This window comes from Anser brachyrhynchus, assembly GCF_964034855.1.
Source record: "Anser brachyrhynchus genome assembly, chromosome: 3".
Lineage (NCBI taxonomy): Eukaryota > Metazoa > Chordata > Aves > Anseriformes > Anatidae > Anser > Anser brachyrhynchus.
Window position 1 is genome coordinate 83644496 of NC_137696.1, and position 21846 is coordinate 83666341.

General features: G+C 37.4%; 2 protein-coding genes across 9 annotated transcripts in view; one reads left to right on the top strand and one right to left on the bottom strand.

The window, feature by feature from the left end:
- Nucleotides 1–4215: 4215 nt before the first annotated feature.
- LOC308193625 (uncharacterized protein) lies at nt 4216–13046 on the top strand. Of its 4 annotated transcripts, none has more exons than XR_013949818.1 (5): nt 4216–4365; nt 4677–4709; nt 6289–6398; nt 6856–6946; nt 8848–13046. XR_013949818.1 is itself a non-coding variant. In XM_080588518.1 (4 exons), exons 1-4 carry the CDS (start codon nt 4347–4349, stop codon nt 8992–8994), a joined length of 309 nt encoding a protein of 102 aa, XP_080444644.1. In that variant the 5' UTR covers nt 4216–4346; the 3' UTR covers nt 8995–13046. The 4 variants fall into 4 exon arrangements, 1 of the variants encoding a protein (XP_080444644.1); XR_013949819.1 differs by having other exon boundaries at nt 4218–4365; nt 8537–13046; XM_080588518.1 differs by lacking the exon at nt 6856–6946.
- Nucleotides 11106–21846, bottom strand: part of FUT9 (fucosyltransferase 9) — a 120398-nt gene continuing 109657 nt past the window's right edge. For all 5 annotated transcript variants that reach the window (XM_080588512.1, XM_080588515.1, XM_080588514.1 and 2 more), the window contains one exon: nt 11106–21041. In XM_080588512.1, the coding sequence (XP_080444638.1) occupies nt 19954–21041 (1088 nt within the window). In that variant the 3' untranslated portion in view covers nt 11106–19953. The remainder of the gene's footprint in view (nt 21042–21846) is intronic.

Sequence of the window (21846 nt, forward strand, 5' to 3'; positions counted from 1 at the left end):
ACTTAGTTAAAGGATGAAACAGATGGGCAGGGACTTTATGTTGTTACGTGTCTATTCAATTATAATTTAAGTTTACCAAACTATGTTCTGTCCAACAGGGGACCCATACATGTGCAGTATACTCAGTTCTACGCACAGTACAACATTTGGTAGAGATTTTTATAGACTTAATAGATAAGTAAGTAGATATCAATTTAAAATCAATATAAAAAAATCTTAGAAAGCAATCTTAGAAAGCAAAAACTAAGACCAGAAGATATGCTGACATAATCTTAGAACAAAACATAGAGATATTAGTGTGGTGGTTTCACACTGTTACGTAGCTAAACTCCACCATGCTGCTCTCTCACTCTCCCTCCTCAGAAGGCCATGGGGGAGAAAATAGGATGAAAAAAGTTTGTGGGCTGAGAGGGAGGGGAGATCACACATCAGTTACCATTGCGGGCAAAATAGGCTCAGCATAGGAAGATTAATGAAATTTATTACCTATTACTAACAAGCTAGAGCAGAGAGAAACTGAAAGAAAACTAAAACCACCTTCCCTCCCCATTCACACTTTTCTACCTCCTCCCCACAAGTGGTGCAGGGGAATGGGGAATGAGGGCTGTGGTCAGTCCCTAACTCTTCATCTCTGCCGCTCCTTCACGGTCCCTCTCTGTCCCTGCTCCACATGGGGTCCTTCCTGTGGGATGCCGTCCTTCCTGAACTGAGCCTGCAGGGGCTTTCCACAGGCAGCAGCTCTTCAAAAACTACTCCCACACGGCTCCTTACCACGGGGTCCATCCCCCAGGAGCAAACTGCTCCAGCACGGGTCCCCCCACGGGCGGCAGCTCCCCCCAGACCCCCTGCTCCTGCGTGGGCTCCTCTCCACGGGCTGCAGCTCCGGCCCGGGGCCTGCTCCTGCGGGGGCTCTCCATGGGCCGCAGCCTCCTCCAGGCCACATCCACCTGCTCCACCGGGGGCTCCTCCACGGGCTGCAGCGTGGAGATCTGCTCCGTGTGGGACCCATGGGCTGCAGGGGGACAGCCTGCTCCACCAGGGGCCTCTCCACAGGCCACAGGGGAACTGCTGCTGTGTGCCTGGAGCACCTCCTGCCCTCCTGCTGCACTGACCTTGGGGGCTGCAGGGCTGTTTCTCTCTCCTCTCTTCCAGCTGCTGTTGCACAGCATTTTTTTTCCCCTTCCTTAAATCTACTCTCACAGAGGCCCACCCAACGTCACTCCATGGCTTGGCTGTGGCCAGTGGCAGATCCCTTTTGGAGCCGGCTGGAGCTGGCTCTGCTCTGACATGGGGCAGCTGCCGGGCTCTGATCACAGAGGCCACCTCTGCAGCCCGCCTGCTACCAAAACGTTGCCATGTAAAATACATGTATAATTTTGGAACCATTTTTTTTTTAAATTATTTTTTTTATTTTTTTCCCCCAGCATACTTGTTTTTAAGCCACATGGAATAACATTGTACTATTTGCAGGATAATCTAGACTGTGGTAATGGTATATTCTGTTACCGATGTTCCTCAATGAATAAAATAGAAAGACCCAAAAAGACTGCTCGGCCACAGTATCTTGGATAAAGCACTCTGAAGATATTGCTAGTGGGTTCAGAGACATGCTACAACTGGAAAGTGATCTTGACTAAATATCAAAATGTAACTTGATAAATTCTAAAGAAATTAAAAAATAAGCAATCTGAATTGCTTCAATCAATTATTCCCCCCATCTTGCCTGCAGTTGTATGAGTGTTTATTATTATGCTGAAGTATAATCCTGTTGTAGGCACGTAAATTCCATTCTGGAAACAAGGTAAACAAACATATTTCTACACTCAGAGTCACTTCAAAGTTTATGAGTAGTGTAGGCACAGTTAAATATTGCTATTCTAAGAATGGAATAGAAGGGCCTTTTTATCTTCTTAAGGTTTCTGCTAGAAAAGGGAGGAAGAAGGATGGGGCAGAGACAGAGGGTAGCTTAAACAGAGATGTCAAAATATGTACCTTTCATTCACACTGTGTTAGATATCAGACAGTGTCATCTTGCTGGTGACAGACTGATCTAGAACAGCTTGGAATACTGAATATAAATCCAGCTCAACATAACTTGATTTTTTAAATTATTTTTATTATTTTTTTTTATAAGAAACATTGTTCTTTTAACAGGATCTAACCAACTCTCAGGATATCTACGTGGAAGCTATGGTGATGCAGATTTTTTGTACTGAGTTTTGAGTTTTGATGAAAAAGTCATAATTTGTTATGACATCAGGGAGTGTTGCACCAGTGAAGTGATTTTAGTGTTTTTTATTTTTATTTTTATTTTTTTATTTTGGTACTGTGGTGAAAATCAGAACAGAACGAAATTGTCATATAGTCATAAATACATCAGCATTGCACTTTTGTTCAACTTTTGATGCCCTAACTTCTAGATCTACTAGGTTTCACATTCTTTACTTAAAACTGCAAACAAACAGAACAAAACAATGCAACAGAACTTACAAATTGTTACAAATTGTTTTAATTTGTAGTTTTTTTGTAGTTTTCACAATTTTTGTCTAAAAAGTATAACATTTTAGAAACATTCTCACCTAGCTGACAAATTCATTTCCTAACATCCTCCTTAAATGTGGAGTGTTGATATATGAAATAATAAGTGAATTTGGATGGACTTTCAGTCAGTTATGTATGCAAACATGCAAATACTCCTTTGATTCCTTTCATTCAGGATGTACAAATTGACATAATTCACCCTTCTCCTATGTTTCTATAAAAATATTCAGTCCTTGTTGGAGTCATTAAAAGAATGTGTCACTAGATTCAAGGAATGTCAGCAGATACTTATTAAAAGAACAGAATTTCTTCTGCTTATTATTTATCTTGCATATCTGTATGAACAGCATCCTGGTCTTGCCTTCTATTTCAATTATATGGAAAATATCATTTTGGAGAAGAAAAAAAGTATATCCCCAAATAGATATTGTGTGGTGCGGAATAATGAATGAACCATTTAATCAAGAGCTACCTATTCTCCAAATACGTGAAGGACTCAATTCACTCTTACACTGTTGAACTCTGGAGGACTTTCATAATAATCAAGGGAGGGAAGGCAGGACCAAATTTAGATATTAGTTAGTTTCACATTTTATGTAATATCAGTTGTAGAATTTTGTTTCCATTAAGAGTAAATTATCACTTAAAAGGTTAAATTCACAGTGAATATGTGAATGTGAATTGTCAGCATGTTGTCAAATTGATCACGCACTGAACTGTAACAGCAATTTCCTGAATGAGTTCATAGCTCTTTCAGGGTAACGTGATTGCTATCCCCAAGGGAATATGACAATACCATTTTGTAGGTGGTGGGTTGTTACATTGTTCTAGTTCATGAGAAAGACACGGATCAAGAATTTAAGAAATGACATAATATTAAATGCTTAAATATGTACTTACCTTTAACTGCATTTATACTAGTGAAATATATCCACAGCCATTTTCTGGCACTAGCCAGCATCTAGCCACGCTAGTCTAGTCAAGTCTATCCTCCAGAACAGAGTAATCTCATATTAAATGCCTCTTGGCATGGGATGACTTCCTGAAATGTGCTAAAGCGATACTGGGAGTGTAGCAGCTGGCCTGAGGCATAAACGGTACTAGGGATCACTCTAACAATTTAATAATATAGATCAGATTACAATGCTTGGGGCATGATGGAAAAAGTGACCTTATATATTCATTTCCCACTGCCTGTATCTACCTTTGTAGATATGGCTCATAGTTTGACTGAAGCCAGATTTGGGTATTCCCCAGTCACTTGAAGGACCAGCAAGGAGGGCAGTTCTGTGGGGCTGAAATCTGTGGGAATGCATATACACAAGCAAGGACAAGTCTTCTGATGTTCGTGAAAGAGGACTGAGAAACCTGTATCTTCCACTTCTCTGAGGCTCTCAGAGTCCAGTGCTGGTTCTGGAATTAGTTAACGTCTGAATTTTATAGAGAAATATGGTACTCAGCTGCCTGTGTACCACACACAATGTCATGATGCCAACGCAGTGGCAAATTAGCTTTATCCACATGCTGCTGCCTCCGAGGTGTGTAGCTGGCTTGCACATCCCTGGCAGCCTGCTGTTTAGCGCTTCTGTGAGCTAACTCAGGTACAGCCGGATAAGCTTTCAATTAACTCTCACAGCAGATTTGCTTTGAGAGAAACGATACCATTAGGCAGTCTGCCACCTGCTGCTATATCTGAGTAGCGTGCCACCGGGGTTGCCTGAAGAGCGCACACAGACTGGTAAATATCTACGAGAGAGGTTTTAGAAGTCGGCCAGTGAACGTGGTGCTGACATTGGTCTCCAGGAATGACAAACTGTGGCATTGGTAGGTCAGATTTCAGATGCTATCATGGCAAGCTCACCATGATGCTTCTGTATGAGGGCATAAGAAGGATCAAAATGGGTTAGACATGGAGTCCACCTAGCCCAGTGGTCTGTCTCCAAGAGCAGATACAAGCAGATGCCCATATGTACAGTGCAGTAGGCTTCCCAAAATAGTTTTTCTTTAATGCCTGTTTGGCTGTGTACTTACTTGTGAGCGGCTTGTATTTTAATGAACAGTTGGGGAATGGTTGTTCTTTAGGAAAAACTCTTAGCTGTCATTCTAATTTTCTTTTTTTTTTTTTTTTTTTTTAGTATGTGGACATTTGGGAAATACTGTCTTTGTAGGTAAGACAAGAAGAGAAATATTGCACAAAAGGAACGTAATGTGATTCTTACAAAATCAAGAGTCTGATGAAGAAGGAGCGTTGTAAATGGATTGAAAGTGAAACAGTAGTTGTTTCAGCATAGAAGCTGGCTTTTGTCTTTCTTGTTTCTTCCTGGGAGGTGAAAGTTGAGCTTGTGTTTCTCTAAAGGTGTGAAAATGGTAGATTTTTATAATGCTTCATGGTAGAAGGAGCTATATATCAGAATGAGATATTATAGATATTTCCTAAGGATATGAGGCTTAGGAAATGTTATTTACTAAGTGATTAGTGATTTTACTAATGATTACTTTCTCCTTTATATGTATCTACCTATGTTTCCCTGTTTAGCTGTATCTTTCACATTTCAAAATTTATCAGCATATGAGACAATTCCACAGAATGTTTGTAGATGTGAAGATAATATGTTCATATAACATTCATTGAAATGGGCAACTAGATAGTTCAAACAGTCCTGTAAAGTCTTCCTTCTGGAAGAAAGCCTGACTTCTGAATGTAGCCCTCCAGAGACACCAGGGAATCCACAAGAGAGAGCTATTATGAATGTCCTGATTGTGAGAAAAGCTTTAATCAGACATCACACCTAATTATATGCTAGAGAATCCAGCTACAGGACCTGAATTCATAAAACTAGGCTTCATTCCTTCTTCTGCTAAAGGATCTTAAAATAATTAAATGTCTATTAAGGGGGATGGAGCTGGTGATGAACTTCACTGAATGACTGCTGTGGAGAGGCATTGTTATGTTTTAGGAAATAAATTGAGAATGAGCAGTGTGTTGTCAAGGTAAAAACTGGTGGTGGAGAGGGATGTTTTGAGGAACTTTTAAAAACCAGAATGTGTTGTGAAGTAAAAGCCACAGAAGTAATTAGCTTCAGAGGAGATGATAAAGCTTATTAAGCCTGTTTTCTGTCTTGGAGGGTGTCATATCATACAGTGGAGATATTACTGCAAGTATTAGAACAATGCAATCAACAGTGCCTTGAAATTAATGTTTCTGGACTTCGCAAGCAATTTCAATTATATTATGCTAATATGTTAAAATAGGAAAACAAAAGTTACGTAAGGTTTTTAGATAATATTAGGGTGCTGAGCTGGTAAATGAATGAAGGGAATTCTTCTGTAGTGGGAATAAGGGACTGAGAAACAGTTAAGGGAGGAGAATTGGGCAATGCCCTCAAGCTGAAGCAATCTGCTATTGGGAGAGCAATAAAAAAATCGCTATAAGGCCAGAGACATCTCCAGTAAAGGGCTCTTTGGGGAGGGGACTGGAAGAGAGATAGAAAACGGGTCAATCATTTTAGAGAAGTACTTTTGAAGCTGGTACTACCGAGCATCTCGAATGCTGTGTAGAAGTCTAGTCACTCATATTCAGGAAGGATAAATTGCTCTTGGCAGATAAAAATATCAGGGCATAGCAAAACTGTGATGTGAAAAGCAAAAGGAAGAGCAAACTGAAAACAGAGAGGGGATGCAACACTAAGAAAATACATCTTGATGGTAAATTTAAGGGAGGAAGAAAACAGTTTTTTCTCTTTTAAGCTGAAGAGCAGTGCTGTCACAAGATGAGATGGGCTTCAGTGAGAAGGAGTACATTAACTAAGAAGCACCATGATTCTAAGCAGCAAAACTGCTTCCTGAGTAATTTTAAGGTAAGGTATGAAAAAATTATGCTCAAGTTACTGAGAATGGCTGGTTCTGGGCATTCTGTCTCAAAACATGCCCTTTCCAGTCCTGTAGTAAATCTCAACTATCAAGTTGACATTAACAAGTTGGCAGAAAAAAAGGTGGGGGCTACAGGGTAGAAAAGTAATGGGAAGGGAGAAAGGAGCCATCTCTTCAGTACAGATATCAGCATTAAATGTTTTCCAAAATATCTAAATGTTTCACTGAAGACAAGCTGTGGTTGCTTTTCCTGAGAGATTAAGACAAAAATCTCCTTGTTAATGACACCTTTTTTTAATGATGTGGTCAGCGGTAGTCAATTGCTTTGTAAAGGTATGAGTTAATGTTCACCACAGGGAGAGGCTCCCAGGTAACTTAGTCACAGATTTCATTACAGGATTAAGAAATACAGAAAATCACCTAAAGATGTTTTTCTTACATTAGGAGAAAAAAATACTAACCTTGAGGGAGAAGTCTAAAGATTTCTTGGATGGAGGGGTTTAGCAGATCCCTTTTAGAAGTGCAGTGGCTCAAGGTGAGCTTGCCCAGGTGCTGGGAGTGGTGTGGGCAGGTGGTTACATCGGTATGTATGCATACTGTGTGGTACAATAGCTGAGCTAGTTCCTCCTGCTCATGGCTGCACTGTGCTGAGCAGACAGCCTGACTACCTGAAGTGGGCTATGTCATTCATAAACTCTGCTTCAGTTCTTTAAAGTAGGGAGATGAAAACATGAGTATTTACACAAGACACCAGTTTGTCTGGAAATTAATGGCCCCGATTTTGCAAACACTTGTGCAGATGATTTTCTTAAGTATGGAAGGAGTCTTATAGCCTTTTATGTCTAAAATTTTCATTATCAAGGAAAAACAGCTTTAAAAATGCTGAAGGGTCAGATCTATTTCATTAACTCTTTGATCTCCTTGGTTGAATGGAAGATTGGAAAAAGCAAGAGTTATCATTATTATCATTATGGTGCACATTCCTGCATATTTTTTTTGGCTGATAAGAAAGCTCATGAGCTGTGTTTTCATTTGTAAGTACATTTTTGAGCCTTATAAAAAAAAGTAGGTGGAAGAGCTCTGTCTTGCTATACAATATGTTTATCTGTGAAAAGCATTCATCTCAAACACTAATATTTAATGCATCAGAGACGTGAAATCACTACAAAGATTAAAGTTTCGGATCTGTAATTTTTGTAAGAGGTTCTGAATGATAATATTAAGTGCCACTGCTTTCAGAGCTAGTGGAAAAGAGCATGCTCTTTAATATCAAACAAACAGAAGATAAAAGATTTTTTCAGACATCCAACATTAAAGACAAAAAAAAAAAAAAGATGAAACTGCACTTTTGAACACTCTCTCATTGACCCAGATCTTGTATGGCCAGTGGGTGTCCTGCAGGATTAAGCCTGCCTCAGTCCTCACCAGGCAGTGCCATCCAGCTCTCAGGAAAGCTTGGAGATGAGTGTATTCTTCATTATTGCTAGGCAGCTTGTCTGGGGCACTGGAGAGCTCCGTGGGACCACACAGTGCTCTGTGCTAGCCAGAAGCCAGGACACTAGGTGCAAACTCAAGGGTTGTGCTGAGACAGAGTTGATAAATGGTGCTGGACATGAGATGGGGCTGTGCAGGTGGATTTTTCTGTAGTAAATTGTATGGTATGTCTAACTGTATCTGATTTTTATTTTTCTATTAATCAGGAAATCTCAGATAACATCTGAGTGCAAGGTTATCCTGTGATATTGCTCAGTCCCCTTAGTATTGCTTGCTGTCTTTGAGCTCAGGACTGGGTCTGGTACAGTACAACCACATGACAGCTTGGAGCAATATTGGAATAAAAGGTTTCAAGGGTAAAATTGTCATTCTGGATGTGATTGACACATCCAGTTGATTGCATTACAATATATTTGGTTGACAAGCAGAACCAATTAAAAAGCACCTGATTTCAATGTACCTTGTTAGATTTCATTTCAGTGCACTTATCGGTGAATTAAATCTAATTTAATGACAATGACGGGGCAGTGATGTAGGACTATAGGACTCACTAGTTCAAGTGTACGGGGCTTGAATCATTCTAGCTGGAAGTACATGTTATTATTATTTTTTCTTTCTTCTGTCAAAATAGAATGCAAAAATATAGATTCAGTGCAGAAGGAGAGGGCATGATATGGCTGAGGAAACCAAGTTGACGTAAGGTGGAGACAGTGTCAACAAATGCCAGAAACTGTGATGGTGCTGGAAAACAAGACTGAGCAGCTTATAAACCAAAGTGAACTTTGTACCTTGAAAGAATGTGTCTGAAAGATGGCAATGAGCTATTAGATGATTGCTCCTGTTGCAGGAATAACATGATTGTGGTGTATCAGAGAGTCTGTGACTACATAGAAATTATTTTGAAACCTTTTGCAACAACTTTTCCATTTTGATTAACCACAGCCCACTGAGTATGTGCTCTTCACACATGACAGAATTCAGATGACAGAGGCCAAGCGAAGAATGAAAATGCTGTTGATGACATTTTCCTCATTCAAGAATCCTGTCATTGAAAAACAGCCTCCTTTGAGAAAAAGAAATATCTCATAAAAGTGTTGAAATTAGTGCGGAGTTTCTCAAATTAGTCTTAATATTATTTAGTCATTATGGAAATATTCATATTATTTTAAGTTTTGAATTAAAAGCAAAAATTTTGAGAATAATTTTGATCTTTCATAAACATCAATTAGAACATTATAAAAAACTAATTTTTACTGAAAAAAATGGAAACTTATTTTTCACCTTTCAACACAAGCAGCTTTCTATTTTCTGATGCACTGTACATAAAAATTAATTGTAATAAAATTGTCATTGAACTGCTAGATAATATATTCTTTTTTTAATGTGATCTTAGGCAGGACTGAAGATGAAGACAGAGTAGGTGAGATGAGTTGCTCTCAGACTCCTTTTACTTTTTTTAACTTGTGACTCCTTCTCATGTAGTGGGAACTTATTCATTGCACCTCTACACACCTACATGCAGGCATCTGCTCTGAGATATCTTAAGCTACAGCCAGGTCTTTTGCCTAAAGGCTTGTTATTCTATCCAAAAACTTTATTGGAATTAAAATATGTGTTGAGAAAATATTAGACTAGGAAGGAAGCTGCTGTTTTAGTGAGTGAGAATCGACATGGGGTATTTTGAAATGTGGTGCACAAGGGTGCAACCAGCTGATGGACCCAGAAGTGCTGTAACTACTTGTCTGTCTTTAACTTCTACATCAGCTTTGCTGAGAGGTGCTAGCCTGTTCTCAGACTCACATTGGGCTCATGTTCAGTTCAATGCACAGTTTTGTGCCAAAGTACCAGCCTGTGTAAGGCTAATGTGGGGTTATTTCTTGTTTTACTGCATGAGGAAGTTGTGCCCACAGCAGCCTTATCACTCATAGATGTGGTTTCAGCTTCTGGAATCCTGCTGCTGGCAGTGCTAGAAACCTGCACACCTTCTGTGCACGACAACTTCTGGCTTTCACTTCAGGGATGTGCTTCTAGAGGCAGATCACTAAGTCAGTTTCTTCTGACCTGGTTTTCCAAACATGTAAGGCTTTATGTCCAATAAGTTAGTATAAGCAGAGGGAGTTTTTGTTTGAGAGGGAGGATGAAATGGATCATTTGAGGAAAAAAAAAAAAAAGTTCTGTTTTAAAGGCAGAAGGTTGTATTAGCTGTCCTAGTCTGACTTTTTGATATGGCTTTTGAGTGTAAGAAGAGGAAATGAGAAGGAGTGAATAATGAAATGTGACAGGGATTTCTTTCCTGTCTACTATTAAAAAAAAAATAATTTGCCTCTGCATTTTTCATGGGTAAGTTGAAGATAATGATAATTCTGGTTTGAGCAAATGGCATAAATGTAAGAAACTTTTAAAGAATGTATCCAAGTTAGCAAAGCTTTAACTCAGGTGGAAAGCAAATTACCCACCTAATGGGAGGGAGAAGGATTTTTGAACACCCTAACCCATTCTACAAGTTGCACTGTAGCCAAAAATAATATTCTGCCTTGCTTCTGTTACCACTGGGACCAAATGCTCTGTTCTACTGGGAATGCTGCATTAGTTAGTACATTTATTTCACTGGCAGATATTTCAATTTTATTTATTTTTTTTGCATACATACTTGGAAATAAAACTGACACCGTGTTAACCACTTGCTGTTGTAGACATATAGTTAAGCTCTGTGAATGTAGGTTACTTGTACAGTAATGCAATGAAATACGAACATGTAAATTACTTCTCCATTGATGATCCTCTGAGAAATTTTAAAGATCATTTGTTTTGTAGGATTACGTAGACCTAATAAAGCCCATTTTCCATTAGCAAATGTCTTGTACTTTCAGGAGAATCAAATGATTGCTCAAGGAGAGTGCCACTTTGCATCGTCAAAAGCAAGGCAAAGTAACTTCAACAGTAGTACCATAATGATTTAGCTATGTTGCTTACTGTACACAGGAAAGTCATACAAGAATCTACGTGAATTCATTCTGACCCTGACCACTTGCAAGGATTTTGTGTGTAACTACTTAAAAAAAAGCAAAATACTGTTTGTGAAATCTTAGCCAGAAGTCATGGGAATGACTAGCAACAATCTTTAGATCCAGCTCTTGTTGAGAACTACAAAAAGAAAAAGAATGGCATTAGACCTACAAAATAATGATCAAAGACTGTAGTACACTTAGAATGTTTTCTTTTATTTTAAATATACCTATTACAATAATTTGTTAGGCTTATATAGAGCACTATTATTTACATAATTCAGTGTTTATCCTTTGGGGTGAATTCCAGTGCTCAATAAATAAGAGTCAGTGAGCTGCTTATTAACCATGTCAGAATCAGAGTTCAGAAAGATTAATTTCACATAAATGATGAAAGTCCTTGAAATGGTTACAGTTACTTATGGTTTCATACAGTAGGTATCTTCTGACTGCAGTCAAATTGTGTTTAAAATTCTGACCATAGTTATAGGTAATCAGAACAAAGATTAACAACAACATCAAATTAAAAATATACTGAAAAACATCAGTGGTTAAACCTCTACATTTTTTGGACGCATCTCAGGGTGATGATATTGTTTGAAGGTAACGAAGAAACAGTTTGGTAGAATTCCTGTTATAAAACATCATGGGGCAAAATATACAATCACTGACAAATAAAAAATACAGCTTTTTACAAGATTTCCTTTTAACGTGGCATCTTAAAATGTGCCTGCAGATAAGAATGGTTTTCATTCTTTTATTAAAATTCAGTTTTCCATGGTTATTATTTCTTACACATGAATTTATGCATTATGTATGCTATTTAAAACATATAAAAGATTAAGTTGTCAGTACAAGAAATATTATTAGTTGAGAACATGAATAAAGGGTTCATATTAGATCCCATTCAATGTTACGTGTGTAAGCTCAAATACACAAGAAAGGAACTTTGGTCCTGATCTTTCACTAGGAGAGTAAATGTGGTCCCATGTTTCTACACAGACAGCTTACTATCTTTACGGAGATTGTGCCAGTTCTGAGTGCAATCCCATGTTAACATGATCCATGCCCAATGTGGGTTTGAATCAGGACAAGCAGCTTTAGGGTTTTTCTCCTAATTCTCAACAATATATTTTGGAGGTCAAGTCCATGGCACATCATGCAAGTGGCTGAGTATCTATGACATTCAGCTATGGCACCCAGTATTGTTTCCCCAACATAGAGAAGGAGAGGGAAATGCAGCTCATAACCACTAGGCATTTATCCTAGCGAATGTAACATTATCACCATTATCATGGACCAGAAACCATTGTTTATTGGCAGTATGCCTGCTTGTTCAACAAAACATTTTGAATTTCAGCAGCATTACAGCTTTGCAAAGAATAGTTTCTGAAGTACCTTGTTACAGTTTTGAACATCTGGCACATTTAAGACACCCACCCACCTATTTAAACAATATTTTAAAGCAAAATTAATGTTTGATATAAAATAACAGTTGTGTTGTAAATGTGGAAAAATAGCCTACAAAAAATAAGTATAAAAGTGATATCAGATTTATGAATATGTTTCATATACAAACAAGTCCAGGTGACTAATCTGTGTGTTAGAAATGGCCCTTGACAGGCTGTGTCACAACAGTACATCACATTTTTCACAGTTTACAATAACACAGTTAGATTCACTATATGATGACACCTTATATAAGAAAAATAGTATTTTACAAACTATACATTTGGCATCTATTTTTAGAGTTTTTTTTCTTTCTTTGTCAGTTTTTTTTTCTTTTTCCTTTTTTTTTTAATTTTCTTACAAAATAGTGCAAAATTACAGTGCGTTAATAGAAGATTTTGGAAATCCTAATAAAAAGACATATGTAACTTTTTTTTTTAATTATTATTATTAGTATTCACTGGAAGCAGTTTGGCACGTTAGGATTTTGTATAGATGGAAAATCTTCTCATTTTGTTGTCTTCAGGATATCCATTGAATCCTTGAAACATTAACCTGCACCAAGGGAGTTAACTTTCCATACTTTTTAATCTCATTTAACATATGCATTACAAAAGAAAACAGCAAAGGAAAATATAGATTTTATGGTTAAATTATTTACCAAACAGCATACATATATCAGACAGGCTTTTCATACCATGTTATAAGGAAAAGGACTGATGGGAACATTTTCATTTGGTGACTGTTAAGTGGTTAGTTATAGCTTCAAGGCTCTGTAGGAAATTTATCCCAATTTCATAGATTTAAGCATTAGTTTATGGTATATCTTTCACATTTTGCTGTCATGCATGTCCTTGTGTATAGATCCAAACTGTCTGTATCAAGTCAGGGGGACAGGGTTTCATGAAAGCCTATTTTATGCTGGACTAATTCATATACAGAATAACCAACAATTGCTTTTTCTGCCAATTTGCAATGATTAGATGATTTTTTTACTAATTATTTACTTAGGAATGTTAATGAAGAGTTCCCCCAGGTATGAATACTTCATTTGTACAGACAAGCACCATACTTCAAAGAAATGCCAATACTCTTGAAGACAACAGAGACTTCTATGTAATCACAAACAGGCATGGTGCAGACTGCAGGACTGGGAGCACCCTAGGTCACCCTGTCTGTGCACTGAGAAATACACAAAGATGTTACATGCGTCTCACTTTAGTTCTTTACCTCCTTGGCTAAAGGTAGGAATGAGAAGCCTGGTTGAGATCACAGTATCACCTGCTAGAGGTTCCCAAATAGCCACCTGCACCAACCTACTCATAACTCAGGCAGTTAACCCAGAGGTGAAAGGCTCTGCCATGTGATCAAATCTCTGAACTCTTCATTGCACAGAAACTGTTGGGTTCAGTTAATTGCATGGAGAATATGGCAACATAAAGGTTTCTCAATTAAATAGCTTTCCAATAGAGTAATTGACTTTTTCCAATACAGAAACCACAGGATGATGTCTCTAGAACTAAGTATTTCTCATGAGTTTATGGTTTTATTATCTGTATCGCTCTGTGGCTTTTGTGCCATGAATTAAAATTACTACTGCATGGTATATTTAATCAGTTTCTTGGCATTTCTGTACTTTTTATGAACATATCTAACCAGTATGAATATTACACTGATTCTTTGAAGTTAGAATGGGCTGTAGCACTAGAACTATTTATTCAAATATTAGAAGGAAAACATCCACGAATGAGAAGGTTGCTTTCTACCCTAGCAATTCCACTCTGGGCTCATCCTGTATTACTGAATGGGAATGTCCCAAATCAGCTACTGACTTCAGTGGAATATTTGCCTGAGCAAGGAGTAAAAGATGAAGCTTAAACAACCATTTTGTATGAATTGTATTTGTTGATTGAGGTCTAACATCTAAAAAACACTTATATTAGAAAAACAAAACAAACAAAAAAGCAGAATTGTCATCCAATGTTAATAAGAATACCCACCAACTGTTAGATAAACAAGTACTTCACCTAGATTCTCTTCTCAATAGTTTACTGGTTTGGATGAAGAAAGCACTTGAATATTTGACTAACTTCCACCATTAGATTTAAAGGTCAGAAGGCTCCCTGTCAGCCTGCATAGACACACTGGTGCCCTCTGTCTCTCCCAGGCTGTTGATCTCTAGTTCCCAAACCTCTAGTTTAGCTTAAATAAGTAGTCAAATTCATTTACTTACAACTCAGCTGTTTCTGGTTCTATACTTCTCCAAGATGAAGGATGCAAACATTTCCTCAACAGTGGGAAAAAGACCACATGCTGTTTTTCAATTATATGCCTTTTCTTATCCTCAGAAAGCAAATAAGAGGTAAATCATGGGTTCACGTTTAGATGTTCAAATAGCATTTGGTAAATGCTCTTAGATACATGGTTTAATTCTTGGGTTGCCTTTTGTGGAGTCAGGGGTTGGACTTGATGACCCTCATGGGTCCCTACCAAATCAGGATACTCTATGGTTGTTCCATGATTAGGCTCATCCCCTCTAGGACATACTCAGTCTGGGTTAAATGGAAGCAGATGTGACCAGGTTTTATACTTTCTTCCTAGGAGAGTATTCTAAATACTATCTCAGCAAGTCTCAGCTCCTCTCACCTCTGTATCCAACACCCAAGTACACAGCACAGGGAGGCTGTAAGGTGGGGTGCCATGCTGAGTGGATGACATGAGGTGATGGTGGCACATGTTATATGCTGAAGCAGAAGAGTAGGGCCAAAGTCTGATGGATAAGCACTAAGCCAGAATTAGTCTGAAGAGTTTTCAATTTGGAGTAGCCAGTTCACTCACAGAATAGACACATGGATGCTAAAAGGACACACAAATGGGCCTGTGCTATAGACTGTGCTCTCTGGCACGATTCCCAAAGACAATAAAAATATACTGTTAGAAGCCCCAGTGCATTAAAGCATTTAAGATGCTCTTAAATTTAAGCATGTGCTTGAGTCTTATGGTCATATGCATGTGCTTAAGGTCCTTTCTGAACTAGGTTCAAAAAGCATTGTTGCATAAGAGCAGAAGGATTTATTTCAAAATAATAATAAAAAAAAAGATATTAAGAATTCTTCATGTCAAACAGGAAATATGATTAACTTACTGACAGACTTCAGTCTTCCACCCCCAATGTTATTTTTATCTAATAAAAGAGATAATGCAAGGCCAACAGGAGTGTCATTCTTGAATAATCAGCAACAGTTATTGGTTATTTAACTGATGCTTGCCTGATTAGAGATGAGAGAAAAGTATATGGTACTTTTTTTTTTTCTTTCTTCAATTCCAGGTTGAGAAGTGAACATAAGTAGCTAGAGCCAGTAACCGTCTGTCTACTGTGATCAGCAGTGCCAGTCACACAGACAGTGCTCAGTCTGCACGAAGTCTGCAGCCCCACATCCATATTCTACCTCTCTTTCTTTTCATTTGATGTATTTCTTACAAACCAAATATGTTGCTGGTTCTTTCTTGCACGGTCTGTGGGACTCACTCAGGCTGCTTGTTCATTGCAATCACAGCCACCTTGGATGGCAAGAGACATTCAAAGAAACTGGGGACCAGAATTTACTAAGGAAGGGAGATCTCACATTGAGCATGAGCTGCTATGGTCATTGAGTGTTGGTGAAATGAAAGGAAAAGTCTGCTTTAGAAGGATCTGCTGCCAGTTTGTCTGATGTCTGTTCACATTCAGTGGGATAGCAATGCATCTGCTGTTAGCATTTTATCTGTTTTGGATCTTATTTTCCACACTGATTAAGACAGTATAATGTCGATAGCTCAGTGTAGCACAGAGTGACTAAAAACAACCAAAAGAAGGTATAGTAAAAGAAAGAATAATGATTACTCTCTCTCTTCAATGACTGACAATATAATATGTGACAAGTAAGCATGCTGCTGGATTACTGGGCTGGCAAATAAAATGAACTGACTGGCTGAAATAAAATTGTTAAGAAAATAGTAAGAATTGATGTGATTTCTCATCTTTAATTTCTCTTTTATTTTACAACTATCTTCTTTTGACAATGGTACCATGGCATAAATAATGCCTTGTTTTCCATTTTAACTAATTCCATGTAATTTTTCTTTCCATAATTAATAGTTTTTGCCCATTCTCCTTCACAGTGATTTACTATTTGAACCCGTTACACTAATTGTTCATGTAGGATGGCTCAGAGAAAGAGCACAGACAGACTGGAATCAATCTTCTGTGAGTTAGGTGTGTAGGTCCAGGCAGACTGCATTTTTGCTTACACGAAGTTCAGATAATTTACATCCATTGTTTCCATCATTTACCACCTAGGCTGGATATGCCTGAAGATGTTACAGCTTCTGTCAGCAAAGCTCTTTACATTCAGGACTGCTTGAGGCTTGACAATACACGTAGATCCCCCTAAAATCTTCATAAAATGGCTGACTCACTTATGTTCCAGACCGCACACTTCAGGAATATCAGCGAGGCTCTAGGGCCACGTCTCTTGTTAGGATTTGACCATGATTCTTAGTCATTTCAATCTGGTTTAAATTTCTCCTGTTTTATTAATCTTTGAAACAATTCAAGTAATGCATCCTGAAGGCAAAGTATACAAGCTTGTGTAGAGTTTTTGTGACAAGAACGACTCTGTTTCCAGTTCCAGCAAAAGATTGTCATGTACCTTAAAATTCAGCACAAGATTAACCATGCTGACTGGATCCAGTGCTCACAGAAGTAACAATATTACTAACAGGCTTAACACTTAGCATATATTTCAAAACTTTCCAGTGTATACTCCTATTGATAGTAACAAGTAATATATATTCCCATCTCATCTCATTATTGTGCTTACTTGTTATTAATATAAGAATTTATCAACTGAATCTTGAAGCCAAGGAATTAGTCTCCTCTGACTAAGGCTTTGTAATGCCCAGCACAACTCCCGCTATCTGGAACGAGGAATGAAATAAGGGACTGCGCATGTTCACCAAAGGGTGAATATACTTCCACTGAGGTCAATGCAAAGAACTTCCAAATTCCAGCATCAAGGAAATCAGGTAATCTAGCCAAAGCCGTGCCATAATCAGCAGCTGATAATTTCACAGCCCTGAAATCAAAAAGTATGAAGAAACAGAAAGGTTTTGTTCCTGTGGGCAATAGCGACTTGCCTTCAAAATTATAGAAATATTATTCACATTACAACGATGTCAACACTTGGTTTTAGAAGACTGGGTTTCCTTATATTGCATTAATTTGCAAGGTAAGCTCATCTTGTTTCCTGCTGGGATGCTGGTGAATTTAGGAGGTTCACAGTATCTTGTAAATTAGTTTTTTAAGACAACAATACACAGTATAAATAAATATTTAAATGGAGACATAGGGAGAACATAGGGAGAACACAAGTGTTTCTGTAAGATTTTCAGAGGAGTTTCTGAGTTTAGAAATGTAAATATATTACTCTTACAGCCTTCCATGTTTCTGTTCCAGCCTGGGGTAAACAAAGTATCTCACAAATCACTTTATTGTTTGTTAATGCTTATCATCACTTATAACTTGATCCATTATTGCAGCAAACTTGTTGTCTGCAAGTTTAATCTTAAGTATTTATCAATTACATTGCTTGATCAAGGTCTTCTGCATCACATAACTAGAAGTTTTTCCAGTTAAACCTTTAGACTTTTTTCATTCTTTTCTGTATGTAGCTTCTTTTACCAGACCTTACTTTAGTAGCAGGACATGTATTTGTTCACAGTAAATGAAAAGCATTTTATACCTTCATGTTTCAAGCTTTTTACATGTTATTTTCTTTTTCTTAGGATTAAGTCTCGAAAGTTTGAACTCAATGTTCATCTGTTAACTATTGGAACAATGTACTAATTGTACTGTGTGATGCTTACCAGTGAGTTTGTACCTTTTAACGTTTCTTTTACTTCAATTTCTTTTACAACTCTTTCTGTAGTTTAAAGAAGAGATAATATAGTCAGAAAAGAATTCACATTTCTAGTATGATTTTAAAACATATCAAAATAGTAGACGCTAGATTCTGAGAGCTGACTGCAACTCAGTAGAAACTGTAATCTGTAATATTTTGACCTAAAAAAAAAAAAAGCTGATTGGCTTTCAGTTGGTATCAAAATATATCCATATGTCTACGTCATTAAACTAACCTTGTACTATACACAGCAATCCAGAATTTAAGTCTTAGCTGTTGGAAGAAAAAAGTAATAAAATCAGATGACACACATTAGAAACAGATATATTTTTAACAATCATGACAATCATCACATTTCTGTATTTGTTATCAGAGCAAATTTAATACTTAAAAATCTGCTTGTATATTCAGATTTTGAAAGCATGTACTGTTCTCAAGAATGCATTTGTTTATACCTGTCAAACAAAATATTTTCAGAAAACAAAACTCATTAGCTTAATGAGTTGAATAGTTGAATATGTCATCTTCATAACTTATTTACTGATTTTCATCATATTTCTTTCAGAAAAGAAACTCACCACTCAGCAAGTAGTCCAACTATAATTACAGTTCAACAGATCTTTACAGAATTGGAGAGAAATTTGACAATTGAAAAAAAAAAGAGAGAGAGAGAAATTTCTAGAATCTTTTAACAAGCTATTTCTAAAAGTTTACTATTACCAGCTGAATTCAGTGCACGAGTCTGATGCGATCAAATGCCTATATTAAAATCTGTTTACTTCTGTATCAGTATAACACCAATTACAGCCCTGATTCAGGTAAACAATACTTGAAACACAAGGAAACTTAAGGACATGCTGCATTTAAATGCATTCAAAAGTTGGACGAATCAGGCTTTGATCACTAAGATTGTTCATCTTGTTTATATCTGGCTTCTCTACTCTTCAGAGGGTAACAAACGTATTCCTAAAGTAACTCTAGGAGCTGTTTCTTAGGAAACTCATCCTTTTTAGAAACAGAGTGTCTGCTATTGTAATACCTTTAAAAAACTGTATTTCTACATTCTGCACCCTTAAAAAGGGGTGCAATTGATCACACTGGAATGACAGATATTGGACTTCACTGTGTTCTTAAAATATAAGATGACCCATAAAAAAACTTTACTGTTTTTTAAAACATTACACACATTTCAGAATAGAACAGAAAATTATGTTCTTAAAATTCTCTATGGCATTTAAGAGTCGTGTCCTCGTTTTCCAAATAGGTTAAAAAGCAAATAAAATCTTAAAAAAAAATGAAAAAAATGTTAAAAATGACTACTTTATGTGCAAGACTGAGGCATACTTCATAGACAATGTGAAAAATCTTGTTTAAAAATTATAGTAAACAATCAAATATTCTTCAGTGCACATAATTAGTATGTACATTATAATTTAAAACTGAGTATTGATGACTGCTGCTCATGATCTTTAAAATCTTTTACAAAATATAAATAGGACAGCCAAGAGAGGATAGCTGATAAACCATGACATAAGGTTTTCTCTTCCTTCTTCTCTTTTCTTATTCCTTTCATCTCCACTTGGACTAAAGATCCTTCTGGCTTCTTCAAAAAAGTGCACACGCGCACACAGACACATACACACACACACACATTAATTCCAAAACCATTTTTCCAAATTTCCAATTGACTTGTATTCCTGGTGTCTTTTCACATGATCACAAGCAAGACATGCATGTGATTCCCAAAACCTAGGAAGATGCACTGAGAAATCCTTCTTCCAGTTGAAATAACTAAGGTACATCTTGTTATTTTTGTCAAGCATTAGAAGATATTCTGCCAGCTCTCTTGGAGAGAGAAAATCTTCCACGTGTATGAAAGAATCTGATGGAATGTAATTCTCATAGTTTTCTCTGGAAGGGCCCAGTACAACTGGTACTGATCCAGCCAGAAGAGCATTGTAAAGTTTCTCAGTAATATAATCTTTGTGGATTGAATTTTCAAATGAAAGGTAGAATTTACAAGTAGAGATAGTTGGAATTAAGTTTTTGTCATTGACGTAGTCTCCGAAGGCTTGCCCATAGGTATGGATTTCAATGTATTTGCTAAGCTCATTGTAATACTTGACTCGAGCATGCTCAGGGTTCCAGTTACTTACAACCCAACACACCAAGTTTTCTTTACTTGGCACTTCATATGTAAAGGAACTTGTACCGACCATCATGAAGCCATAAGGCACCTGAATATCTGAATCACGCCGGTAAGTCAGGGTCAGGTTAAAGAGGTGTTCAATGCCACTCTTTTGTGGAGTATGAGTTGGAGACTCCAAGTTCATCCAAATCCATTTCTGGAATGGTGGCCTGGCTTGCTGAGGTAAATTAGTCAGATCCCAGCTAATGTCCCTGTGATGAATGAGAACTGCGTGGGATTTGTTATATAGTGAGCGGTCAATAGTCAGATGGCACCCATGGATGTTGAACATTGTTTGGCAGGATGTTAGATCAAATGTCTGACCAAATGGCCAAACCCAGATCAAAATAGTAGTCTCGTTAACATTATCAGTTTTGGAAGAAAAGAAGCTCTTCATTTTCAAAACTGAGCTGGCTGATTCTATAGGACCAGAGATCCAACTGTTTGTTGGTTTAATATAAATTAGTATAAATGCCATGAAACAACCAAGGACAATGAAGATAATCAAAAATGGCCGGAAAATTCCTTTAGATGTCGATGTCATAATTTGTTCTGAGAAAAAAAAAAAAAAGAGAGGAAGAGAAAGAGAGAAAATAACATCAGATATTTAAATCACATATATATGTCTTGTTAATGCAATCAGACATCAGAACCCCACATGGACAAATTTCAATATCATTGAGCTATAATCTCAGAAACTTCTTCTAAGTAGAGAAGGTATGTTGTGGGTGCCCCACCCCTGAAAGTGTTCAAGGCAGATTGGATGGTGTTTTGAGCAACCTGGTCTAGTGGGAGGTATCCCTGGGGGGCTGGAACTAGATGATCTTTAAGATCCCTTCCAACCTGAGCCATTCTGCAATTCTATGATCCCATGAATCCATGTTTCTATGAATCTACGCGATCTTGCACAGCATTCATGGCAAAATTTTGGATAATGGCATATTTCTCCTCTTCACGTTAGAAGCTATTTGACATAAATTGAAAGTAGGGTTTTCATACATGTCATACTTGATATATATATCAACATATATCTTAAACAGTGTTTTTACTTTAAACCTAGGCCGGGGATTTGAGACAAATGAAATTACTCTTTGATTCTGTCCTTGTGTGTCTGGGTGAAGGATAATATGATGCAGTTTTGGTCCATACATATTCGTATCTATGTATGTATGGAGGATGCAGCTTTAGAAAAAAGAAAAAGAAAAGCACTGGAACTTTAATTCTGTTATCAATAAGACTGTCAGAAAATTAGCTTATGCCTTGGCACATAGGTATGAACAGTTGTGCCTTTTCCTGAGAACTCCAAGAACAGATAGGGAAGGAAAGCAGCAATACAGGTTCTCAGCTCCCATATTCA

What these genes read in the sequence shown, in the direction of transcription:
- LOC308193625 (XM_080588518.1), top strand. An exon ending in GGGAAATACTGTCTTTGTAG is followed by an intron (nt 4,710 to 6,288) that starts GTAAGACAAGAA and finishes TTCTCTTTTAAG; the next exon opens with CTGAAGAGCAGTGCTGTCAC. An exon ending in GCTTCCTGAGTAATTTTAAG is followed by an intron (nt 6,399 to 8,847) that starts GTAAGGTATGAA and finishes GATTAACCACAG; the next exon opens with CCCACTGAGTATGTGCTCTT.